The 27,967-nt window shown below is 27.2% G+C and overlaps 4 protein-coding genes across 6 annotated transcripts in view; 1 reads left to right on the forward strand and 3 right to left on the reverse strand.

The window, feature by feature from the left end:
- Window positions 1-6,637, reverse strand: part of LOC141524783 (uncharacterized) — a 19,589-nt gene extending 12,952 nt beyond the window's left edge. The window contains exons 1-2 of the mRNA XM_074238850.1: window positions 6,378-6,637; window positions 4,057-5,085 (exon numbers count right to left, since the gene is read on the reverse strand). Coding sequence (XP_074094951.1) covers window positions 4,057-5,047 — 991 coding nt within the window. The 5' untranslated portion in view covers window positions 5,048-5,085; window positions 6,378-6,637. The remainder of the gene's footprint in view (window positions 1-4,056; window positions 5,086-6,377) is intronic.
- Window positions 6,638-12,793: 6,156 nt separating this feature from the next.
- Window positions 12,794-22,096, reverse strand: LOC141524784 (putative glutamate receptor). 3 transcript variants are annotated; one of them, XM_074238853.1, is made up of 9 exons: window positions 21,889-22,096; window positions 19,111-21,072; window positions 15,561-16,060; window positions 15,058-15,360; window positions 14,570-14,732; window positions 14,267-14,475; window positions 13,842-13,931; window positions 13,405-13,565; window positions 12,794-13,308 (listed from the first exon to the last, which is right to left on the reverse strand). In XM_074238853.1, exons 2-9 carry the CDS (start codon window positions 19,286-19,288, stop codon window positions 12,948-12,950), a joined length of 1,965 nt encoding a protein of 654 aa, XP_074094954.1. In that variant the 5' UTR covers window positions 19,289-21,072; window positions 21,889-22,096; the 3' UTR covers window positions 12,794-12,947. The 3 variants fall into 3 exon arrangements, with proteins under 3 accessions (XP_074094954.1, XP_074094952.1, XP_074094955.1); XM_074238851.1 differs by having other exon boundaries at window positions 15,058-15,378; XM_074238854.1 differs by having other exon boundaries at window positions 13,089-13,308; window positions 13,405-13,471; window positions 15,058-15,378.
- A 138-nt stretch (window positions 22,097-22,234) lies between these two features.
- On the forward strand, window positions 22,235-24,517 carry Ref(2)p (refractory to sigma P). The gene is made up of 3 exons (XM_074238860.1): window positions 22,235-22,531; window positions 22,990-24,074; window positions 24,154-24,517. The coding sequence occupies exons 1-3, from the start codon at window positions 22,357-22,359 to the stop codon at window positions 24,409-24,411; spliced, it is 1,518 nt and encodes a 505-aa protein (XP_074094961.1). The 5' UTR covers window positions 22,235-22,356; the 3' UTR covers window positions 24,412-24,517.
- Window positions 24,518-24,546: 29 nt separating this feature from the next.
- Window positions 24,547-27,967, reverse strand: Mrps29 (mitochondrial ribosomal protein S29). Its single transcript, XM_074238861.1, has 7 exons — window positions 27,829-27,967; window positions 26,949-27,132; window positions 26,454-26,783; window positions 26,238-26,330; window positions 25,508-25,644; window positions 25,047-25,394; window positions 24,547-24,947 (listed from the first exon to the last, which is right to left on the reverse strand). Exons 2-7 carry the CDS (start codon window positions 26,959-26,961, stop codon window positions 24,705-24,707), a joined length of 1,164 nt encoding a protein of 387 aa, XP_074094962.1. The 5' UTR covers window positions 26,962-27,132; window positions 27,829-27,967; the 3' UTR covers window positions 24,547-24,704.

Genomic DNA, 27,967 nt, shown 5'->3' on the forward strand with positions numbered 1-27,967 from the left:
TCTAACGGTTGTTATCTAATTCATGAAAATAAAATTAATTATGGAAGCTGTTGAAATTTATTATTTATGGAGTAAAATTGAAATTTATTTACATTTTAAATTAATAAAATTATTGTAAAAAATTTAATATAAAATTAGTCATCAATTTTTTTTTAATTACTCCGAAATTAAATTTAGCTAAAATTTTTTATAAAAATTCATATTGACATTTTATACTTTTAATTTTTTTTAAACTAAAAATTTATTATTTAATTTAAAAAATAATAAAAATTTGTTAAATAAAATTTAATAGTTAAAAATAATTAATTAAAAAAATTTTAATGGCGCGAATGATAAAAATAAAAATATAAAACTAATGACAGTAAATTAAAAAAGATATTATTTAAAATTTTTATAATAATGAGCAATTAATAAAATAATTATTATTTACACAAAAAATTTTTAATTGAGTAGTATAAAAATAAAACTGAAATTGCCTATCATTGGTACCTTCAATTTAATAATGAGTATAAATTACACTGAAAATAATTATTGCCTTAATGTATGTATAACAATTTTTCTATTAATAATAATATGGTTAATTTCAGCTCTGTAGTGACGTAATTATTCTATTGAAAGACTAAGTAATAAATAATTATCAAAGTATTTTCCGCGCGTTATCATACTAATTAGAATAATTATAAGAGTTTAATTAAAGGTTACAATATTGCAGTAAAACTGACTTTGTGAGATAACAATCCAGTAGGATTTAATGCTACTAATTGTCGCCGGCTGCCTCAAGTTTAAAACTTTGTTGAGCATCTGCATATGCCTATTTTTACTTTATTTCAAAAGGAAATTCCAAAATTAAAGTTTCACTTGCGATACGGCACTTTGAGCCTGTGACTGTAGAAAGTACTTTTTTCATGTAGCTCTGCCAGTTTTAGAATTCTTAATAATATCTCTGGAATTTCGAGAGTTTATGCAGTTGAAAGTAAATTTTAAACTTTTAATTTCACCAGTTTAGATTGTACTATTTTTACAATTATGTAACTCGATAATTACAGTAGGCTTGTTTCGTACATTGGAGCAAAATATTTATTTTGTATTTTTATTTATAAAACTGCGAACTTAATGAAATAGTACACTGAAAAATTTAACATGATCTCGGTGGGAAATTTTCTTAGCTACAGTAAAAAATTTTGCGTCAATGCGTCAAAAAATTTTTATGTTAAATATTTAACCCTTTTTTGTCTTCATTTAACACAATAAATGTTAAATTTACACAAAAAAAGTCTTAAATATTTAACGAAAAATTTTACAGTATATTTTAAATTTTAAATATTAAAATTTTGACTTTGACTGAATATTTTTTGATAATTAAATTTCCTATAAATAATATTTTGATAATTTTTTTGTATCTTCAATAATTTAATAGAAATTTTAATTTAAAAAAATTTCTAAGCCATAATTTTTTTTTTAATTGTATCCAGACTATTAAAATAAAAAATAAAACTGAATGTTTCAAAAATAAATTTTTTTAAATATTAAATATTAATTTTTTTTTTTTTTTAAATTCCTTTAATGGAAAATTGAGATTCATAATAGATCTATAAATTTCAAGGCCGATTTTACCATAAAATAAAAACATATAAATCATTTTTAGCGTCTTTGTCTACTAATCAAATATCCCACACATACGAATTGTTCAGAATAAAAAGTTATCTTTAAAAAAAATTATGAAACTGGTACACTATGGTTATGAGCATGAGTAACACATATATCCACTATCAGTTAATTTTTGACTCATATAACAAGAAAAAAAGTATCATTAGTTTGCTTAGTCATATACTAATTTTTTCTTTTCATAATATTTTTCCGTCAGACAGCTAGCTTAATTATCACCATAATTAGTACCTAACCGATGGAAAAAAAATGGCTTTGAGCTTCCATAAATGGTATTAATTATATAAAATTTTCTAAAAATACAATAATTATTACCGGCATAAATAATTATCGCGTTAAAAAAAAAAATAACTAAAAGATAGGTAATTTAAATTGATTTAACAAAAAGAGGATGATTTGACAATAGAACCGCCCGCATAATGTGTGGAATTAAAATTAAATTCTATAATATGTACTATAATATTATACATATTCCGTTCTCATCTTAACCGGCATGAGAACTTAAACCGACACGATGTCTATCGAGGTTACATGTTATTAAATATATATAAATATACTGACTAGAGGGTAAGTGTATGTGTGTGTATATATAGCATTTGAAAGATAGCAGACAACTGCATCGTATCGTGCACTTTTTTCTCGATAGCCTATGTTTTTACGAGAACGGGACTGATGATAACCAGAGGCGCCTATTCATTACAACAAATTATCTGCTTTCAAGAAAATAACTTGTATTTTACTCCAAATAAGAACAATAGATCTACTATTGCTAATCCTTATCAGTGTAACACAATTTTGGCGTAGATACCAAATAAAAAAAAAAATTCTGTATTTTTATTTTTGACATAAATAATTACCCTTTAAGATAACGATAATCATTGTGGCAATTAATAAATTTACATATCTGAACGAGAAAGCGACTTATTAACATTTAAAAACTATTTATTTTAGAAAGTATCTTACCTTTACTCTCGCAGACATCGCACAGTACCATTTTTCAAGAACCACAAACCGGCATTTAAGCAAAGTTTATTTCAAACAAAAAGAAAATTAAAAAAAACGATTTATTGTAAACATTTAATCGTATCATCATGACGTAAACTTTTAAACGGTAGGACAATGATTATTCGACGGAATAACTGAGTATTGAGTCATTGAAACTCCTTTCTTCGGATGGATTATATATATATATATATATATATATATATATATATATATATATATATATATATATATATATATATATAAATATATATATATATATATTGTATAAAATATGTTGAGAATTTATAAAATTTAAATATTAAACTTTAACTAAACAGTTTGACAGCTAAGATAGCACTGCGCCAGCAACCGGCATATGGGCGACATCGGGATGGTATTAGTTTAGGAGAGGGGACGATTCATTGTAATGTAATGTTAGTAGTATTCAAGCTCGCGCTAACTCTGTTCACCCAAAGGCACCAGAGTGGGGACGACAGGAAGAACTTTGGATCAATATTGGGGCGTTGATTCCTGCCCAGGGGTTCGTGTCCTCTGTTACAGCCAAAAATACATACTTACACCCCAACATTGCTTTTTCCACATGAAAATCACGTTTCTATTCGATAAAAAAAAAATCAGCTTCTTAGATACTTGATTTAATACCAATTACATCAACAAAGTAATAATTGATTTGGACGTTGATGGGAAAATTACTTTTATAAATCAAAATAAATTATTGGAGTTAGAAATAAATTAATAATTCTACTCTTTGTTCAAAATATCGATTTTTTTTTGGAGTGAAAAATAAAAAAATTTTTTTTGATATGATAAGGGAAATTTTAATAAAAAATTAAGAAATGATGAGATAAAAATTTTAATTTTTTACTGGTGAAAAAAAATTTTTTTGACTACTTATTTCAAAAAAATTAACTTGATTTAAAAAAAAAAATCTTGAACCTACACGGAAAAAACAAGATGACACTGGATATCATCCTAGATTATACTGAGTGAAAAAAATTTTTAGATAGTAGCTAGTATAATCCAGATTACAATGAGTATAAATCCAGATATCACTGAGTATAATCTGGGATGATATCCAATCTCATCTTGTTCTTTCCGTGTAAAAAGCCATTTTGATAATTTTCTTCAATAAATTTGTTTTGATTCAAGTAAATTTCACTTGATTTAAAACAATTAAATTTTTTTTACATAATTTTCCAAGTTCAAATTTTTTTCTTTTTAATTTTTTTATCAATTAAAATATTTAAATTTCGGTTAAAAAATATACTGATTTTTATCTAAAACCTCAGTATCTTATGTCAAGAAATTTTTTTATTCAATAACTTCAATAATAATGATAGTAATAATAATAATCTAACCACTAAGTAAAAAAAAAATTGAACATACCTTTTTTCTCTTCAGTTTCAGAGTCACTATTAAGTGTCGTCGAACTCTCAGTACGAAGATCGGTTTTCAATAGCTCGAGTTGCCGATCAGACTCTTTTATTAAACCATCTAATATATCCGGTCTTGCAGTATGTATACTTGTACGATATTCTTTGCGATCGATAGATGCTTGTCGTTGTTCCCGTCGTCTTCTTACGGGTGCTTTAGGTTGATCTTGATCCACGAGCTCCTGCAAGTGATCTTGACATTGATTCTGATTAAGACTAAAACTCTTAGTGAGATTCTGATGGTGATGTTGAAATTGTTGGATTGGCACCACTGTATAATTTGTTCTTACTTCTCTTTCTTTCTCGAGCTCCTCAGAAGACTTGGGTGTCAATAAACCAGCTGGTGCCTGAGCTATTATTTTCTCGATCTTACAATTATTCTTCCCTAGTATCGTGTTATTACGAGCTGTGCGATTAATAGTAGCCGAAGAGTCAAGACGGCTTGCTTCTAATATTTTTTGTGCTAGCAATCGCGTGGTCTTGCTCACCTCACTCTGATTAATAGTACCTGTTAAAGGCGATAACGATGATTTTGTTGTCGTATTATTACTACCACGCTCACTTTCATTCAATGACAAGCTGCGAAGACGCTCGAGGTCCTTCAGATTAGCCAGCATTGAGCTCTGGGACAGTCTGCTCGATTGCGATAAATTTTTATTGTTATTACTATTAACATTAACTTTTTTATTGTTACTATTAACACTTTCACGTATTTCACTGATATTCCTCAATTTAGGAGCCGATATCTTAGCGTCCATCTTTACGGCAGACACTCCGCGTGATCCATCACTTTTTTTACAGCTATTATGATTAATTGCTGATGAATATTGCGTGCGCGTTGATGTTTTTGATGCATCATGTCGGCTTGAACGCAAAGGAGTTATTCGGACCAATTTAGGCGCGTCTCTCGGATCGTCTGTTTGCAGAAGCCCTCGGTACACCATTTTTGCCGCTGTTGCCTTATAAACCTCTATAATTACAGCTGCAATCAAAAACACATAACATTCTTTAATGAACACATTGCACAATAAATCCATTTTAATTTAAATACTCGAAATATGAAAGCAAGCATGCATACTGCCGAGAAATTCGATCTAGCTGCAGTGATAAGGGTTTTATATTAGCTTTCACCACTCTACTGATATACCAATTCAAAAGTATCTCTACATTATACACGTACACACATTTTTCACTGCTAGGTATATTGGCAAAGGTCGTAGGTTGTGATTATATGTATTACATTACATGCTTACATTAGTACATATTACTGTTTAAATAACGTGGGCTGCTTGTGACTTTTCGCGTGGGTCGTCCAGATGCCTAAGATATGTTACGACACTAGTTAAGATGTTCACTATTTATTATATCGGCTCTAATCATCCGCTATTAGTTTTATCACTCACATTAACAAATTTGTTATATTAAATCCGGGTATAAAATTCTTATTTATTTATTGATAATGTAATACTTTGTTAGTTATATAAAATATTATTATGTAGTATATTATATATGTTTTAAAGTAAATATTCAATTATGATACTAAAAATAGTTAACGTAAGAATTTTTTTTTTTTTTTTTTATTTTATTATCAGAAAAATATTATTAGTATTAAAAAAATTGCATTTTATATCAAATATTTTCAATTGTCACTTTCTTAAAATTTTTTTTTTAATTTTCAATTTATAAATATTGAATTTTTGTTAAAAAAAAAATAAATTTTTTTATAAACTCCGAAATAAAAAAACTCGATAAATAATCACTAATAAATACCATACTGAAGTTAGCGGTCAGCTGTCAATTTTAAAAATTTTTTTGACAAATTAATTACAATAAAAAATTTTTTTATTAATTTTCACATGTGAAACTTTTTAATTAAATTTTTTTTTAATAATTTAATTGCTATAAAATTCCAAAAAAATTTTAATATGTCAATAATGTTATAAATAAACAAATAAAGTTTGTTTTATTTTTTTCAAACTAATAGATTAATTCTAAAAAATTGCATTGGAATTTTTTTATGATAATTAAAAAAAAAAAAAATCTTAAAAATTGTCATGAAATTAAATTTATCTGTCACTTCACAATTTTTTTAATTTTTTAACAAATAAATGATAGCAAAAAAAAAATTATTAAAAAAATAGACTTGTAAAAATTTAAATAAATTAAAAATGCAATTTTTTATTAATAATTTTTTTGTTAAAAAAAATTAAAAAATTGTCAACTGTGTTAATTTAAGTATCACAAAAAAAATAATAAAAAAAAAAAAAAACTTACCGATAAATGATTCAAAGGATTAATAAATAAATGACACGTCCCACGTGTATATCATCCACTTGTCTCATCGCGACTAACGAGCCAAGGATAATGAGTGGAGTGTATATTAACACAATCTATGACGTTACTAATTGTAGTGTCGAGTGTTAAATAATCCTCGCAACAAGTAACAAGTATAGAGTAAACAGCAAGCAGAAAGGAGTAAGGAGCAAGGAGTTGAGTTGAGATGAGATGAGTATATTGTAGATTAAGAGTTAAGGATTAAATGAAAATATAAAGGATGGAATAAGTTGTTGGTTTGGTAGCTTAAAGTCTACTGGATGATGATGATGATGATGTGGCCTACACTACACTAGCTTTACTTAGCTCGGGGAAAAGGAAACGCAATGGCGCGGTGCCAAGTTTTACTAGTGTAGTGTTGTGCTGTGCGTTGTCTTGTGTGTGTGTGTGTGTTGTGTTGGTTATACACCTCTTCCTTTCCATCGGCATCTCTCTACTTCTACTCCTGGTGGTGCTGTGGCTGGTGGCTGGTGCCTGGTGCCTGCTGCAAGCAGTTAGCAGTAAACCGTGTAATGTTCCTCTATGGGTATAGACAGGTTGGCTGTAGCTGTAGCTGTAAGTGCTGTAAGAAGTTAAGAGCGACTGAGCTGGAGAATTATTACCTGAAAGCGAAGGAGCGAGCCAGCTGGCGAACCACACCAAACGGTGGGGCACGATGCGCAACGCCTCGTTATTTGTCCCCCACTGGCCCCCAAGGTTTACTATCCCCGATCCCCGGTTATAGTATGATTTAACCGTTTGCACCGAGCAAGTACACATAATACGACAACTACACTGAATCAGCTCATCTTAATCTTTTAACACATCAAGTTCACCTTAAATTATTTTTATATCATACAATAAAACAATTATTTTTTGTTTTCAATAAAAAAAAATTTTTTTTTTTTTGTAATAAATTATCCAAGTTCTTATTAGCCACGAGACTATTCTTGGAATTTTTATAAATTACTTCTGTTTAAAGTAATGAATATTTGTTTACAGGTTTTCATTTGCTCCTGGTTAACAGTCGCTACTGTGCTCCACTGGAAATTACATTGACTCTGTAATTTTAACATTACGAGAGAACAAGATATTAAACTAATGAAATTATCAGAACCGCTTTTACCTGTACTTGTGTTGAAAATTCATGGAAAAAATATATATACACAGATATAGATTCATTTCTTGTTCAAGAAATAATTTTCTTCAGACAAGAAAGTATTTAGGAAAACGATAATTGCTTTTGTTGAAGTATTATTTTATTGTTTAAAGAGTATTTCTTCTTGGTTAAAAATAATTTAGATTTTTTTTTATATGTAAAGAATTTTTTACTTTGATAAAAAAATTAAAGAGAAAAAATTTTTTAAATAATTATATCTATAAAAAAAAATTTACTTGAATCAAATAAATAATTTTGAAGAATTTTTTTTTTTTTATTTGAGTAGAAAAATTTTTAAACTAAGAAATTTTTCTTGATTTAAATAAATTTTACTTAAGTCAAGAATTTTTCATTTTGATCCAAGCCAATGAAACTCTTCAAAATGATTTTCTAGTTAAAAAATTTTTCTTATTAATTAAAAATAATTTAAATTTTCAAAATAAAATTTTTTATTCAAAATTTTTTTTAAATGAATGAATTAATTTTTTTTTAGTAAATAAATTATTTTATCTGTAAAATTGAAATTTTTGTAAATTTTTTTTAATATAAATATTATCTTTACACATAATATATATAATAAGCGACATATATAAAAAAAAAATGTTTTCAACGGAAATACGCATGGAGAAATTTTTATTTTATGTATATTTTTTCCATAAAAAATTTTTCCCACTGCACTGTTCCACTGTATTAGCTATAGGTTACATTAAATATTAGTAATAATCGGTAACTGAACGGTGCAGTAGGTATTATGTATATACAGAACATAGATAGTGAAGAAAGAGACGGTTAAAAAGTCGTAGGTCGGAGAATAAGAATGTTTGAGCTAGTTTTTATCGCCGATACTATTATATACCTTTCTAATATTTATGTACAATAATACAATAGTGTTACTCTGACAGACGGGAGGACACTTGACACTCCTTGTGTTGGTCAATTGTTTGTACAAATGGGGAATAAAGAATTCAAATATACCTACGAAAGGGTCATTGACTTTCTTAGAGCTGGAGATTTAAACATCAATGGTGGTAGATTGTGAAAATAATTAATAATCGATAGATTCCGATAATCATCACTGGAATTAAATGGTACCCTGATAAAAAAATTAATTTAATTAAAAAAAAAAATTTTTTGAACCAAAAAAAATTATTTTGAAAAATTGCATAATTTTTAATCAAGTAGAAAAAATTTTATTTGTTTGATTTAAGATGATCAAAAATTTTTCTTTTAAATAAAATTAATTTTTTATCAATCTAAGTGCGTTACAAAATTTCTAATTAATTTTTTGCTGATTTTAAAATATTAATTGGATGTGAATTAATGAAAGAAAAAATTACTCCAACTATAATATAATTTAAAAATTGCTTCTGCGCTAAAATTTGCAACCAATAAAATTATTTCGCATTTGAAACTGTAATGTTTACAATTTTGCGTTCGATATGCTGCGTTATTGCGTGAAACGGTAAATAGCTTGTTTTATTTTTTCCTTGTATATATTTTTATCTAAAAAACTTCCTACGCACCAAAGAAATATATTAAATTTATAGAATAAACGGTTCAACTAGTTTTTAAAAAAAAATATAGATAAAATAATCTTTATTTTATTTCAATTAAGTGTAACACACATTTTATGTATAAAAAAAAATTTGATTTTCTATTTTTAAACAATTTAAAGAATTAAACCAAACAGGGTAAAATTTTAAAATAAAAATTGGCAACTCTGGAATTTTATTAAGCGATAAATTTATTACAAGTATATTTGTATTGAGAAGTAGACGAGTGGGAAGTTAAGAATAAGTTTTATATTAACTTGTTTAGACGGTGTTCAAACGGCACACCCCCAAGGCCGTTTACTCTTGTAAAAGAGTTGCAGCTTTAAAACCTCAGTATGTTAATATATACAAACATTCTCGGGATCAAAACGTTACCATTTATGGCGGTGCGTTGATTAGCTATGTTACGTTATTACACACGATCTATTGTGCGGTTGCATGTAAATTCATTGAGCGCCTCTATAAATTGTTGAGTTTTCTACTGGTGTCTTTATAAACTGTGGGTGATATCCACGGTGTTGAGTAAAACTTTGACTGTAACCCACGTTTTAGGTTTTAATTTTTATTTTATTTTATTTTATTCTTCAGGGAGAGGATGAAGGATGATACGCATCAGAATTTCGGCGCTAAAGGGTTCACTGACCATAAGATTTGCTACACAGTAAAAAATTTTGCGTCAAAAAATTTTGTGTTCAATATTTAACACTTTTATGTGTAAATTTAAAATTTATTGTGTTAAATTAACATCAAAAAGTGTTAAATATTTGACACAAAAATTTTTAACACAAAATTTTTTAAGAAAATAAAGTTAGCAGGCGTTTAAAAATTTTTGATTTTTTTTATTAATTAAATTACAACTAAAAAAAAAATTTATAAAAAATTGCACTTATATTTTTTCAAGTTTTTTATATGTGACAATTTTTTTTTGTATTTTTTAAGTGAAATTTTTTCAAAAAAAATTTTTAAATGTCGGCTTTTATTTTCATAATTTTTTGACGCGAAATTTTTTACCGTGTATTATTTTGGTACTCAATTTAGCGAGTCGGGTGAATTATACTCGAGTGTAAGTGAATATAGATATAGCAATAATAAATATGTACACATATATTTATTGTTAGGCAGTTTTGGTCGTAGGCTTGAAAGGAAGCATGCGAGTAGAATTTTTAATAAGGCTGTGCAGGGTTTTAAGCTTGATGGGGACATTTCCGTTGCATGGATATGTTATGGCAAAAAACGGAAGCGGAACGCGTGCTTAACCATATCCGGGATCATGAACAATCTGTACCTTTTATTGTTACCTTATACACTTATCTTACAATTAGTCTTGTAATTTACTTTCCAGACAATACGCTGGTCACTGAGTTTGTAAATTTTTCGGTTCAACTCTCTGATATTTATGAAATTTTAATTAATTCATATTTTCCTACAAAATAGCCCTCGCAAAAAAAAAAATTATTTTATTTTACGACCCATATGTACATCACTTTGAATTAATATAAAATATTTTAACCCTTGATCGGTATTTGAAGCGCAGATGAGATTTTTATGTTAATAACTTTTGGAATCTCTCGTTTTATGCCTCTGCGCCTATCGTTAAATCTTTAACCAAAGGGTCTTTGTCCCTGAATTACGTTAAATTAATTCAGTGCGTAAACCAGCGGCTGCGAAAGTTATTTATGTGCTTAAAAGATCCAGCTGCTCGTATTGGGTGAGCTAGTATTTTCAGATGCTTGTATATTTTAATTATCAGTCACTTTTGGTTTTATTATGATTCTATTAAAGCCTTTATCCTTCCTCTAAAAATATTCAAGTACTTAAGTTTTAAAAATAAGTAAAAGTATTTTAAATTTTATTAAATTACTTTATTGTTTAATTAATTCAGAGAACAGGGTGACTACAAGCCGTGAAAACAAGGATTATCATAAAATTTTCAAAGAATTTTATATAATCAGGAAGTTTCTGAAATTTTATAAAATCTGAGATTTTTAAAATTGATAAAATTTTATTTTGACACTTTGAAATATTTTTATAAAAATTAAAAACTAATTTTTTTTAATTACTACTTTAATTAAAAAATATTTTTAATTTTAAATTTAAAGACAAATAATCAATTTTTTAATTTTTGGAGACAAAGAATTTTTTTTGCCCAAATTAATAATAATAAAAATAATTTTTCAAAAAATTTTAACGTTAAATTTACAGTTATTACAGCCGTGATTAGACAGTAATAAAAATTTTAATTATTTTAACGATAGGAGCCAGTAAAATAACTTCTGATTTTTCAATTTAAAATATCGATAAATAATTTTAATGACTATCACCCAACAAATTACATAACAATTATTTTGCAGTAAATATTATTAAGATGAATATTGTTTACAATATCTCCATAGTATAAATCCTCTTTTGAGATTGTAACTTTTAAATTTATGTGGCAAATACTATTGTTTACGATCAAAATAATTATCTTGCGGCACTAAAAGTATCCTTACCTAATTTTCATTATTATTTTCTTTATGATTTATTATTTATCTCTTACACGTTGAAATTCCTCGATGAAAAATGACGGAGATGAATGATTTGTTACGTTTATTAAAAAGTTTATGGGATAACATATCTTTGTCCAAGTTAAAATCATCATAAGTCGCTGTTACTACTACTATTACTATTGATAGAATGATTATCTAGCTAGGATTACAATTACGCCGACTGATGTCAATAATTATTCAAATTTTGATAGTGGCTTCTAGGCAGTAAGTAATAGTTATAATTTTATAAACAACAATTGTCAATCATTGTTGTTAATGTTTCAATTATTATTTTTTCAAACCATATATTAACTACTCAATATTTCCGATGACAATATAATCATTGTTATTAAATTTTCAATTTATTATACTGAAATTAATAATGCCTATTTTCTCTGACATTTAGTTAGAAATGTATGATTAATATTTAAAAATATTAACTTTAATAACTTTATTATAAATTGAAAAATATAACATTAAATTTAAAAAAAAAAAAAAAAAAAAAATTGCGTAAAAATTTTTCACAATTTATTTTGTATTTATTTTTATTTACATTAAAAAAAAAAAAAAAATAAATTAACTTTTTTAAAGAGAAAAATTCTGAAGAAATTGTTCTTTTAATTCAAGTAAATTTTACTTCATTTAAAAATTTTATTTCTTCTTTATTTAATTTAAAACAATCAAACTCTTTAATTAAAAAATTTATTTAGTTTTTTTTTAATGTTTAATTTTTTTTTAATTCAATGATTAATTTTTCTGTATAATTTATACTGAGATTAATAAAGAATTAAACACTTTCTTCATTAAAAAATTCAATTAAAAAATTTTTACATTGATTATAAATTTAACTTTAAAAAATTTTTTTTTTATGATGAGAAAACCGGCAATTACTGTTCTAACATTTTATACAGATAAAATAATGTATAATAAATAATGACTTTCATTTAAAACACTATTACTTTTAATGTATTGAATTAATACATTAGATTATTTATTTTATCAAAAATAACGATCAAAATTTCAATTTTTTTTAAAATTAATTTGAAAAATATTTTTTTATTCTTCACAATTTTATTTCAGTTTATCAGCCGTAAATTGAACATTTGCATAGAACATTGAGGCTGCTACTTCCGACCTACGACTTACAATCGTCTAAAAATTTACTTAAAATAAAAATAATAACTCGGTTTATTTTTTCTATTTATACATTTTCTTCTTTTCCATTTAATAACAACACATTTTATTATAAAATATAATTATAATATTTACACAGCATAAAATATATAATTGTTTACGGATAATAATTTTTTCGAGGAAATAAAAATTTATCATTATCATTATTGACCTTAGTAGCACCATTGATAAAATGATGTCCTTTTACCTTGAAAGAGAAAGAATGTTGAAAGTGTTGAACATTAATCGGCGTTACACTACCAGATCGCGTTGTCGCCGTGTAACGAGCGTAAAAAAAAATAACTTTTTCAATAACAAGTAAAATTATTGCAAAAGTTATTCCACCTGTAAAAACAACAAGTATTGGCGCAACACCTCGTATCGTAACTGCGGTATACGTGTTTATTTTAGTCTCCTTTTTGTTGAAATGTTTCTGAATGAATTTATTGAGTATTCCTCTATCTCGGAATTTATGAATCCTAAAACGATAATTATTTTGTCATTAATAATTAAATATAATGCATTTATAAATGAAAATATTTTTCATTTTAAGCATTAGTATAAATATAGTTAACTGATGATTAAGTATTCCGGTGTAAGGACTTTTACGAGGCAGTACCATGGCAAGACTATCGTATCTCCCTGTTTCAATGTACGTTATATCACATGGAAAAGTATTATTCATTGACATTCTCATAGCATCACTTGCATAGAATGCTGCCTTTTCTATACATACCTATTTTATAAATAAATATCATTAAAAGCAGTTTTTATAAATAAATTTACGGGAAAAAGACTCGTTTTCAAAAAGTAATAATAATTATTCATTTTTTTTTTTTTTTTTTTTTTTTTTTTTTTTCAAGTTACTGAAGAAATAATAAATAACTTTAATTTTTATAAAATTACTCCAGTAATAATTTTCTTCTTTAAAAAAAAAAATTATTTGTTCATTTTTATAACTCAAAATTTTTTTTCTAAACTAACAATTAATAATACAAAAGAAAAATTAAACCTGATAGAATCCTTCGTAAACAGATGGTGGTAACAGTGGCTCAGCTTTCATTAATTTTTTCAAATCCATCCATATCGGATCTTTTGAATACTAAATTAAAAATAAATCTATATAATTAAGAGAATAAATAAAAATATAATTTTTTAATTATAAATTTCAAGATAATTGTTTTTTTGAGAAAATTCCATTTTTTTAATTAGAATAAAATTATTTATAATTGACCTTATTAAAGCACAAGTATTTTTAAATTTTATTTAAAAAGTACCCAAACTATCTACAGTGTGATTAGAAATGTCAAAAATTTATTAAGCAAAATTTTTTTTATTTATAATTCGTAAATCTCGGCCTGCAGGTTTCTAGTAATTATTAATTGAAAAACTAATTGATAGCTAAAATGTGAATAAATAATCATATTTTAAACTTACAGTAATTAAATCGTAATCAGCGCTGTCTTTGAGAACAAGAAACTTATAAGTTCCGTCCTCAACAAATTCATCCAAAGAAGAAAAAGGCAGTTTATCTTCAGACACCGCTAAAAAGCTTATAAGTGCGGCTGAATAGGCAGCTGATAGTATAAACGCCGATACAAGCATCGCAAAATAGACTATCCTCAGCGATGTTCTCGCCGGAAATTCTGTAAATACAATCGAGTAATTCAGACATACAAATAGACAGTCAACATGATAAAAAAGTAACCTTCAATCTATAAAGATATTTTTTATTTTTACCAGACAATCCTTGTTGACAAAAGATACCCCAAACGTTGAGATAATTCTCGGCAATGATATGAGAAATCATTTTTTTACTTTGATGTATTTTGATCAAAGTTATTAGAGCGGGAATCAGGACAATCATCGAAATCATTATCATCCAAATATCGCTGCTAAATGCCTTGAAAGTATTTGAATTAGATAAAAGGCGAGCTAATGCAGACATGATTGATATATTAAAATAAAAATAATAATAATTATTATTATTATTATTATGGGCATGGGGCATTCTCCAATGACGGGCAATTAAAACGCATCAAAAAATAAATTAGATGGCTGTCGATAACGACTTGTGTTTTAAAAGAGACCAGAGAAAGAAAAAAATCTATTATGAAAGATTAGATCATGAATTAAAATATCGTGATAGAGAGACCTTCTAATGTAAGAAGAAGGACCCCACTTAATTTAGAATAAATTATTATGGTAATAATAATAAAAATATGAACCTCAAAATAAGCAGACCACTGTAATGTGCTATTTGGCTCTCTGAAGTATAAACGACAGGGTGATAAAATCAATGGTAATGTAAAGTCTAATATTTCACGTCTTTCAACTGTCATTGTTACTTCACCAACACCCATATCAACATCACGACGCCAAACACTTCCCACCATACCTGTCCATGTTTTTTCGTCTTCATTATAGATCCCAAAAATACTTTCACTCTTCATCAGCGGAGTAATGTTTAATGTCTTTGTCAATTCGCTGAGTATGTCACCCATAAATGCACCCATTTTTCCATTTCTGTACTTGAAAAATACTGAATTCTAAAAAATTAATTATTAAGAAAACAAAAAAAAATGATTTTTTTATTTTTTGGGTCTCCTAAGAAAATATTACATTTTTTTTTAATATTTAAAATTTTTAAAAACCTAAAAAAATTTTTTATAAGTCGCTCAATATCCTTGCAATTTTTTAAACAAATAAATTTAATAATTGATATAATTACTTTAACGTATGCGATTCGAAGAGGCGCATTAATAGCACTACGGATCGCAAACAGCGAATTTTTATTGACGCCCTGTACTCCTGTTTCGTATGACCAATTACCAAAGTAACCTCTTCGAAAATTTTTTCCGTCAATCGACCACCATTCGTGAAGATAGTTTGGATCACAGCAACACCACACGATCATCTCCGTTCGGAAGCTCAATGATAGTTCATTGACGCTCGTGTTGAGACAGTAATCACACATTGAATTATTTTTCGATGACCCGGTAAATATAATCAGCCAGACTGGGTAATTCATGTCTATTGTTTTTGATAGTGTCTCTAATGCTATTAAATCTCGTTCTTCATTGATGACAATTACTAACAGCGGACGTGGTATTTTTGATTCATAATATTTAATCTCGGTTGTTAATTCATTGTAGTCTATTACGGCTGATAGTACTCCGTCGTTTGATATGTTTTTTATCATATTACTGACGAATGTTGACAATTCATCTGCTGTTTATTTTAATGATTCAATTAATTATTGATGAAATTAACAGGTAATAAATTTTTCATAATTAATTTTAGGATTTATAAAATTAATTAAGTGACATTTTTTTAATCGAAGAAATCAACTCTTAATTATTATTATTAAATATTTAAATGAATATTAATTTAATAAATTTAAGTTTCAAAAATATAAAAATAAAATTATTAATATGAATATTAGGGTGGGTCAAAAAAATCGAATAATTTATTTTTGACTTTACACTCTGAAAAATAGGTTCGTAGACACCTAAAAGAATTCTCTCCAAGTATAAGCTCTTAATTATAACGGGAAGGTCCTCCGCTTTGCGGGTTTCTATTTTTTCGAATAATCAGATAAAAAAATTTATATCTCGCTTCCAACTGCTTGGAAAAATATTCCGTGGCATAGATTTTGTGAGAAATTGAATGCTTTTACAAAAAGGTCTTTTATGACTTTTTCAAAAACTCAACCGATTAAAAGATATTCATAGTTGAAGTTTGGCTATTTTAAGGAAAATATTCGTTTTTATTATGAATTTTATAAGTCGATGAAAAAAATTATTTCGGATTGCGGAACTCATGATTTTGTAGGAAATTTACTGCTCTACAAAAATGGTCTCTTATGATTTTTTGATTAAGTGAAGCCGTTACGAGATATTCATCGTCAAACATTAACGAATATCAATATTTCCAGTTTTTGATCAATAATTCGATAAATTTTAATTTAAACTATGAGTTTCAGGAAAATTTACATAAATTTGAGTTTCGATCGATAAAGAAATGTTATAAACAATTTTTTTAATATTGTTTTCAGTCTTGAGCTTGTTTGATTGCATTAAAACAAGAAATTAGAGCATTTTTTCGACATATAGCCAATAATTAGTTTAATTTGAAGTGAATGACATATTTCTTTGTCAAATTTAATATGAAAAGTATTGAATCAAGTGAGAAACAACCAGTATTTAACTTTTTTATAGATAAATTTTTTATTGAATTATCAATTGCAATATCATTGTCTATATTTTTAACATAACAGTACGCTATTACTATAAATAATTTCTTTTATTACAATTTGGGAATGTTTTTGATGTTCTTTGACAACTTGCAATAAGTACTGGAATTGTTCTTCATTTTTGTCAAGCATTGATTATATTCACTGACTAATGCAACAGCTCGCTCTGCTGAATCATTGACAACTTTTAGTTGTTGAAAGTATTCTTTATTTTCGAGATAACTCTCATTAGTAGGCCATAATTCAACATCGATATCAAGAAAGTCATACGGTAGATCGAAGATTTTGAAAAGATTTAATGACTTTTTAGACACAAAGTCACTCAGAGTTCTCTGCGCCAATGAATTCAAATCTTTTTAGCAATTACAAATCTTTTAGCTTTAGAATCTGTACCTTCACGAGTATTAACAGCTTCAACAATACTTTTTTTACTTCTAATGGAACGCCATCGTCAAACAGTGATAAAATGGCAAGTTCATCGCTCAAATACCATAAGTGCGAAATCATTTTTTCACACGTAGCTGAAGAAATCAAAGGATTGATATGTTTGTACTCAATAAATTTTTCATAAACTGCAAGTCATGATAAGCAGCAGTTGTTGCAGAAGTTGATGAAAACCAAGCTTTTAAATACAATGTGACTATAAAAATACAGAAATGACGAAGACCATGCAATTCTTTCTGAGAGAGTTTGAATTCATCTCTGAATAGATACATTTTCAAACTATAAATGGCCTTAGCCATCCATCTAGCATGATGAACAGCACCAGGACGTTTGAAAGAAATCTTTTCTTGAGGCATTTCTCCAAGGAAAATCAATGATAATTCCAATAATTCTTTATCTAACTTATTATAACATTTCTTTATCGATCGAAACTCAAATTTATGTAAATTTTCCTGAAACTCATAGTTTAAATTAAAATTTATCGAATTATTGATCAAAAACTGGAAATATTGATATTCGTTAATGTTTGACGATGAATATCTCGTAACGGCTTCACTTAATCAAAAATCATAAGAGACCATTTTTGTAGAGCAGTAAATTTCCTACAAAATCATGAGTTCCGCAATCCGAAATAATTTTTTTCATCGACTTATAAAATTCATAATAAAAACGAATATTTTCCTTAAAATAGCCAAACTTCAACTATGATTATCTTTTAATCGGTTGAGTTTTTGAAAAAGTCATAAGAGACCTTTTTGTAAAGCATTCAATTTCTCACAAAATCTATGCCACGGAATATTTTTCCAAGCAGTTGGAAGCGAGATATAAATTTTTTTATCTGATTATTCGAAAAAAATAGAAACCCGCAAAGCGGAGGACCTTCCCGTTATAATTAAGAGCTTATACTTGGAGAGAATTCTTTTTAGGTGTCTACGAACCTATTTTTCAGAGTATAAAGTCAAAAATAAATTATTCGATTTTTTTGACCCACCCTAATGAATATCGAGCATTTTTAATTTTTAAAATGAATTAATTTTTTTGTCAATTTACTAAATTTAAAAATGTAAGAAAATTTTATTTTTCTTTCAATTAAAATTAAACTGAAATTTTTACTATGATTTTCTTTAATTTATTAAAAAAAAAAAAAAAAACAATAATTGATCAAAAATTGATAAAAAAATTACATGTCAAAATTAAAATTATTTTTTAAAAATAATTTATTTAAAAAAAAAAACAAGTAATCTTCTCAAAAACCTGATTTTATAAATATTCTTCACCCCAAAAAAATATCTATTTACGAGACAATAAATTCTTTAATAGTCGTTAAAAATTTCCTAACAATTTCAATGAAAAAAAAAAAAAAAAAAAAAAAAAAATATCCAAAACATTTTACGACCCATAAACCGATAAAAATTTTTATCTCTAATTAACGTAATTTTTTCTATAGAATCTAACATCAAATAAAATTAAAAATCCGCCGAACTATCTTCGCTAAAAATAATTAATAACCGCAACAACTAATTATAAATATTAACAAATCTTCTAAGCTAAAATTATTTGAATATTAAAAAACAATACTTACATAAATAATTTTCCGATGATGTAAACAAAATACCGGATGTTCGATACTCGTTATTAAGGCTTAATAGAAGTGGTCGGTAATCCAGCGAGCAGGATTGCAATTGTGATGAGCTTGACAAAATTACCTTTATAATTACGACAATAATTATTTCCCGATACTCCGGGCATAAAAAAATCATAATTTAGCCGTAAAATAAAAAATGAATTTTTTTTCTATTTATTAATCTGAAATTCCGTAAAAAATAGTGAATGAAAATCGAAGCTTTTATCCAGGACGAAACTTTACCTGAGATAAATTTATATTCACACCTCGTTACATAGTTCGCGCATGTTTTAACGGTTTGCATGCTTCTATTACATTTATTTCGATAAATTAATAATGAAGTTGACAAGCGATGGTTACCGATAAAAACATTCTCTAGGTCAAATATTTTACGAAGTAAAATAAAAGCCTTTCACGCTATTATTGAAGATAAATCAATTACATGTGTATTACTGTTTATCTGGTAAATAAAAATAAAAGTTTGCGTTAATTTAACGTCAGCACAAAATGACGTGAGACATTTCTCAACACATCGATAATTCATAAATAAAATAGAAAGACATAAAGTCTATCGTTAATTTATAAACATCCTGTCAGCCCTGTTTCCATCGTTAACGTTAACGCCTAATGCAGTAACGCTCCAATTATCTCACAGATAATATAATAATAATAATAATAATAATAATAATGATGATAGAATACAGCACTTGAAACGTAATAAGATTTTTTTTAATATTATTTAGCTTCCCACCGGCAATAATTGTTTGCCGTTTTGACTTATAATTATTTCAGTCTCACCATTTTAAATTATTATTTTCTTTTTATTATTCTTTGACTTTTATTCACATTGTTATCTCGTTAGTAATTAGTTTTTTAACAGTAAATAGTGAACAGTAAGATGTAAATAATAAATATTTACGTTCGTACGTTAGCCTTAATTACGTGAATTTTGTTTAATTTTATGATATTAATAAAAGTATTAGTCGGATTATCTAATAAATAAAAGTCTAATGTTTATTGATACAATAGAAGTAACACGTGTTATATAAAAATTTTCATTCTTAAATCTTTTCCGTATTCTGTTCTGTACAAATTTTTTAATTTTTGCATAAATTTCAGCCTTGCTTGTTTTTGCAACTCTAAAATTACCAGTCTCTTAACAATAACAATGGCTTTTAAATGTCAATACGATAACTTAAAAAAAAAAAAAATGAAACCCATGTTCGGCGATGCGGGCTACGTATGTTGATACATTACTCATACCCTGACGATAGAGTTTATCATTAAACGCATCGTCATTGTTGAGAATAATCGAGAAAATTCAGCAAGTTTCTCGAGACTTTCTATTTCATCCGCCTGACATAACGTCTTAAACACCCAATTTTCTTAATAAATATTCATTTACAATTTATTGCACTCTGATAATTAACTCTACTAAGTGATTGCAATCATTTATTTTTTCTTAATTACAAGCTATAAAACGTTCGAAGCATCTTAACGGAAAATTAAATACTTTTATTTACGTTTACAGAAAAAAGAAATTAAATTGTAAATAAAATTTAATTCTATGACGCAATGTTAGTTAATAGACATAACGAGCGTACTCTCTAGAACTAATTCGAGCATGTCAACTACTTTTTCTCTATTTTATTTGTATCGCTCATAATCATCAACTCTCTTGGTCATGATTCACCAAGATTGGCGTAATAATTAAAAAAAAAAAAAAAAAAAAACTAAGTAACTGTAGAACATCAGCGTACATTCAATTGGCTGATCGTGACATCACATCGTGAAAGTCGTGGACGATTGGTAGTGGTACACGTGATAAATTCTTCAAATTCAACGTTTCATTCAAACATGGCGGTCATTTTCCTCAGACATCTCAATATTTCATCATCTTCTTTAATTCAATTTTTTTTCCTTAAAAATATCATTTAATAATTAAAAATTTACCAAATTTAATAACTTTCATGCATTAGTTAATTTTTAAATATTAAATATTGTTAAATTAAATTATTTAAACAAAAAACACTGCAGATTCTTTTATGAAATTAAAGTTAGCAGTTCCTTCATAATTTTTTAATTTTATTTAAAAAAAAAAATTTGTTCCAAAAAAATATTTAAAAAAAATGAAAATTAAGTTAGCCGAAATTTAAAAATTTTAATAATTTGTTACATTAAAAAATTATTAAAGAACAAATTTTACATGTAGAAAATTTTAAAAATTACACATGCAATTTTTTAAAAATATTTTTTTATTATAATTGAATCAATAAAAAAAAATCAAAATTTATTTTTTTAATTTTCTAAATGTCAATTTTTTTTTCTGATTTTCTTTGACATAATTTGCTAAATTAATTTTCATGCCATTAAATTTAGCTGTCATTTCACAAATATTTTAATTTCTTTTAACAAATAAATTATAGCAAAAAAAAAAATTATTCAAAAAATGAACTTATAGAAATTTTAATAAATTAAAAATGTAATTTTTTTAAAATAATTTTTTAGAACAAATTTTTTGTTAAAAAAAATTAAAAAATTGTCAAGTGACAGTTAACTTTAATGTCATAATTTTAATTCATTTTTTTAGGAGCATTTTTTATTTTTGTTTTTGATATTTATTTTATTTAAGTCAAATTAAATTAAATAAAATAATTTTTAGTACTTGTTATTGTTAAAATAATAATTCTTAACCAATTAAAATTTGGATTTAATAATTAATAATAAAAAACATACTGTAAATAAAAATCAATTGAACTTCTCTGCGCATAATCTTCACAGCCACAAAGATGGCGCCTTATCTTGAACAAAAAATTAACATATTAAATTAAACAAACTCCTTTAATGACTAATAAATGATTTCATTAACACGTTATCAATAAGTAAACGGCGAATTGTGAACTGTCATTTACGATGACGACTGCACTGAAAATAATTAAATAACCGGTCTCAAATGTTTACAAAGATGGCGCCGTTCATAAATATACAAGTCAGCGTCAGATATTGTTGTTATTTTGCCCCTTCTCTATCGATCTTAGTCTGTGTATAAAAACAGCTGATGTCTATTCACGGCTATCAGTTCACAGTTAACTATTTAGACGTCCATTACTCTACTGCGTAATTGTTATTTAACACTCGCCTATTTACTAACGTTGCGATAAATCAGCGATTGATTTTGACATTTTGAAAGATTGCATCAAAATAATGGCTACTGTCAGCTTCAAAGTTTATCTGCATCATGAAGCAGATGCTTCATATCAAGAAATACGTCGCTTTGGTATTGATTCTGACGTAGTGACAAATTACATTTATTTGCGTGAAAAATTAAAAAATATATTTCCCAACATCCGTGGTAAACGTTTCGAGATATTTTGGAAAGGTAATTACACTTATTCTATTTTAAATTACGATTTTTTTTTTTGTAATACTGAAAGTAGCTGACATTTAAATATTTTTAAAACTTTAAAAATATTTTTTAGTTCTAATTTAATAAATTAAGAATAATCAAAAAATTAAAGTAGAACAAAAAAATAATTTTTCAAAATTGCACTTACAGTTTTTCAATTTTTTTACAAGTGAATTTTTTGAAATATTTTTTTAATTATTATAAAAAATTTTTTCTTTTAACAGTAATTTTTTTTTTTTTAACCAAAAATTGAAGTGTTAGCTGATTCCAGTGTCATTTTTTAAATATATTTATTATGACAGTGAAGATAATTTTTTTTTATATAATTTATTTAAAAAAAAAAAAAAAAAAAAAAAAAAATAGCATGATTATCAGTATTATTTTTTCCGTATGATTATGAACATATGTTTTATATAACTATGACTTTCTAGATTCAGACGGTGATGACGTAGTGATATCAAGCGATGAAGAATTGCAGATCGCCTTGAACGAGACAGGTTTGGAGTCAGTTCGTAAGCTGTACGTAAAATTGCGCTCCGACTATTCACCGGAGCCAGAATCCGAGTCATCGAGCATCCTGCATCCAAGAATATCCTGTGACGGGTGTAACGGAGTTGTACGGGGCTACCGATTCAAGTGCGTCCAATGCCCGGACTACGATCTCTGTTCAAAGTGTCATGGCCATGGAATCCATTCCGATCACTGCATGCTGCGCATCGTCACTCCAGTTGACTGGAAGGCGCACCACGGAAGACGTTTGTCGCGTCACATGAATAAATTCGTTCGCAAAAACTTCATTCCGGTTGACGAGTGCGAAGAACCCGCAGGAATTTATGGAAATACTGGCGATTCATCAAAGAAATGCCCGCGGTCTCAACGACGTCGTCATTGCCCGGTTTCGGACGCAGCATCTGCCGCAGCATCTGCCGCAGCATCTGCTGCCGCCTCTGCAGCTGCTGCTGCTGCGGTCACTGATGCCGGTGGTTGGATTGATTCGCTCGCAGCTTATCTCAATGATTGGGCAAATATTCCCGCAGAATGTCCCATGAAGAAACCGGGCAATGACAAGCCTGCTGAAGCTCAAGAAGCTAAAGAAGCTAAAGAAGCTAAAGAGCATCCTAAGGAGAAACAACAAGAGCAACAACAGCAATCGAAATCTCAGGATGCTAGGAAAGATCCACACATTGAGCTTTTTAAATTAGTGGGACAAAATTTGTCTCAATTTTTGGACCCGCTTGGAATTGACGTTAACTTTCAAATAAAAACTAACGACGCTCCTGCTTCTACGTCTGGAGCTGCTAAAAGCAGTGAGCAGCCTCAAGCTGGGCTTTCTGCTAAGAATTCCGACAAATCTAAAAATTCGTCACCAACTCCAGCTACTCCTACTAATTCAGCAACTCCATCACGGCCTAAAACTCCTGAGCAAGTCAGTGCTGAAAAAAGCAGTGCCAGCAAAGGACCCTCGAGCTCATCTAGCGATAATGAAAATGATCTGGACTGGACTGTAATTAAAGAGGTATAATATAAACTCATCATGATTTTCGCTTATTCTCTTAATAATATAAATTAATAATTAATATAAAATCATTTTTCAGGTTACTCCAGAGCCAAAAGAAAAATCAGCACCGTCAGCTCCCCAAGAGTCTTCACCGTCATCTTCAAAGTCTATTTATCCAGAGCTACCGACGGCAAACCCTACTCCCGTTTTCTATCACTCTGATCCTAAAATTCAGAAAGCTGTTGAAGCAATGATCCAGATGGGATTTTCAAACGAGAGCGGATGGCTTACTAATCTTTTGGTTACTAAGGACGGTGACATTGTACGTGCTCTTGATGCTTTGCAACGCCGCTAATTATGTTATTTGTGTTAGTACCACTGGTAAACACTTTATTGCATTCCTCTAATTATTCATTTATTTGTACTTGGTACTGCAATAAAACATGTAGTAAATGAAAAAATTTATAATTATTTCCTTCTAATAATTAAGTATTTTTAACCCAGTTTTTAATTTATTTGCATCATTCTTTGTATAATAATTTTTTTGTTGCTATAGACAAATTTATTTTTCAGCAATTTAGTATTATGAATAATAAATTGATTATAAAACAGTAAGTTTAAAAACTAAATAAAATTAATAATTACAATTTATATAGACGCTGTAAGTCTCATAAGTTTGTAAGGATTTCTATTGGACAATAGTTCCAATTCACGTTTGCCAGCTTCTGTTAAGTTTCTAATCCACATTCTGTCTTTAAAATACTCGATAGCAGCATCGAACTCGTCATCTGAGTAATTAGGGACTTCGATTGGTAAAAATGGGTCCAGATGCTCGAAACCTAGCTTGCCGAGAAGAACCCGAGGATATGTTGAATCCAACTCATTCTGGCCCTAAAATTAGAACAAAATAAAATAATTATTTATGATAATAAAATAGAATAATTATTTTGGCATATTATAAATTAAAAAAAAAAAAAAAAATTGAAGTACCTTAACTGCCAGTGAATCAACTGTTGCAATAACCGCACCATTGCACCAATCGTATTTTATAAAATCCAAGAATGATTGAGTCAACGACACGCGCTGTGCGTACAGAGGTTTGAAGACGGAGTCTTTTACGCGAGTGTCTTCACCAAAAAATGCATTGATGCCGTCAAGAAGAACTAGAGTATTACAATTTCTGGCGGTACTTGCTATTTTAAGCTCTTGGAGCAACGCGTCAATTACATCGCATGTGTATTTACCACGTCCTATTCCGAAATCTATCATGTCTTGGAGTGGCGTTCCTGCTGCATTTTGTTCTCGCGGGTTCCAGACGTAATTTTTGGATAGTCGGATCTGTTTTTAACATTTAATTAATATATTTATCACATTTTTTTTATTTTTAAACATTTAAAAAAAATTCTTAATGTGAGTTAAATTTTATAGCAACAAAAAATTAAAATACTTACATCAAGTTTATTCAGCAATTGGTTGTTTTGAGACTTGAAACGTATTAGCCATTTAGCTCCAGCGACAGGTAAATCAAACAACCCTTCAACTCGTTGTGACGGACTTGACGGTCCTCGTATTCTAAACCAATCTGGGACTGTTAAATAATAAAATATGTTTACATTTACATTTCTCTATAATTGCACTCTTTTTAGATTAATAGTTTAGCCTAAAATATAATAACTGTCTACTGCATTCGCAAACATTAAGAATATCGATGAATTACCAAATATTTGATGATATTGAAATTAAGAAGCATGACATTAAAGTTAGCAGTCACTTGATAATTTTTTTATTTTTTTTAACAAATAAATCTTTTCTGAAAAACTATTTTTAAAATATTGCATTTATAATTTTTAAAAATTTTTACATGTCAATTTTTTTTTTCTTATTTATTTTTGCCATAATTTATTTGTTAAAAAATTAATAAATATTCGCTAAATTAATTCTCATAAATATTACTGATAATTTTTAGAATTTTTTTAACAAATAAATTATAGCAAGAAAAATTCTATCTTTAAAGGCTCTAAAAAATTATAAATAAAATAATTAAAAATAATTTTCTGTACCTAGTTAATTTTGCAAGAAAAATAAATAAACTGTCAAGTGTCTGCTAATTTCAGTATCATAATATTTTCTGAATTCAGCAATGTTAATTTTCAATAAATAATAATAAATATAAACAATTACTCCAGGGTATGTGGACCAAAATTTTCTGAGTAGCATATCCGTAGTGCAATACATGCATCAACGTCAATGTTTTACCGCTTCCCACCGGTCCGTCTAATTATCACGAATAATTTATAAGTAAGGAAAAATAATTTCAATTGTAAAATAATTTTTAAACTCTAAATAGATAAATAAATTAATAAAAATAAAACAAGTGATAAATTATTTAAAGGATACACAGCACATATTTGTTTGGAGGCTTGGAGTAATCCGTCTGCTCAAGGTATGATATCAACTCGACAGCCGGCTCACGTACCATAATACTTGCCTCCATAAATGTTTGTATTTGAGTATGAAGACGTCTTGGCATTGAGGTCCGAGGCATTATCTCATTCACAGCATTTTCGGGTACTGTGTAAAAGCGATTTAAATGGTCGCGATTATGTTTCTGGGGATTGTCTTCAGTGGTGCGAATTATTCGGATCGGCTCTTCTTGTTGTACTTCGGCTCTCTGAGATAATGTTGATTGATGTTTCACACTATTCGACATACGTCTCAGTAAAATCCCTAAAAATAATAATTAATTGATAATAATAATTATATTGATTAATAATTATCATTACTTTTCAATCAATATATTTTTTTTTTTCATTACAATTAATTATTTCAAAATTAAAATTACTAAATAAAGCTGTAATTTATTGTTAATAAAATATTATTTAGTTTACTTACTTGCAGGAATCATTGTTGATATATTTATTTATAATTTAGTGTAAATTTAAAAATTTATAAACAACAAATAGGTTATACTTCAATACATTAGTCCTGCTCACTGTTTTGATCACATGTGTAGAGGGATTTAAGATTTAAATGACGTCATCGGTCTTATTTACCCGCGAAATTTGAATTATATTTTCTGGTACATTTTTTTTTATAGAAAAAAAAATACTGGTTAATGAAAATTAAGTTAGCCGACATTTAAACTTAAAAAAAATTTTTTTTATTAATAAAATTAGTACAAAAAAATTTTTAAAAAATTCCACATATAAAAAATTTGAAAAACTATACGCGCAATTTTTTAAAAATATTTTTTTACTGCTAATTCAATTAATAAAAATTTTTCACTGTCGGCTAATTTTAGTTTCTAAATTTTTTTTTTTTTAATTAAATGTTTTGTGATTAAATATAACTTAATAAAAAAAATTAAGCGGTAAAAGACAATCCAACAATGTTGTAAAGTGCATTGTAACCGGGAAAAGTTCAAAAAACACATAAATTATTTTTATCTGATAATTAAAATATCTGCAATAAAATTATTACTTTTAAATCAATAATGCAGATTCTTAATGTAGTAATTTGTTAAGATAATTATAATAATTACTAAAAAATCAATGACACGCTTTGGTAACTAAACTTTAAAATTCTTACAAAAATAATTAAGAGTTTAAAATTATCTTAAAATTTTTTAGCTAAATAATAAGAAGAAATATTTATTTGTATAATTAATAAAAAAAAACTCAAGTGTATTTCTTCACTCCGGAAAAAAAAAATACTTTTATAAGATAATTTAAATAATTATTTGAATAATAAAAAAAGCAGCATGGGCGTTTACGTGGGTGTATGTTTGCGCACTCTCGTAGCTCAGTCAGAATTTGCTCGAGGTTAAGGGGTTGTTTTTCTTCGTTTCTTAATACCATTATCATTATAAATAAATAAAAAGAAAGTGTCAATAAAAATCGACAGTACAAAAG

Source organism: Cotesia typhae, unplaced genomic scaffold (genome assembly GCF_013202065.1).
Source record: "Cotesia typhae breed Kobodo isofemale line unplaced genomic scaffold, CoteBio_Ctyphae contig_23, whole genome shotgun sequence".
In the NCBI taxonomy this organism is placed as follows: domain Eukaryota; kingdom Metazoa; phylum Arthropoda; class Insecta; order Hymenoptera; family Braconidae; genus Cotesia; species Cotesia typhae.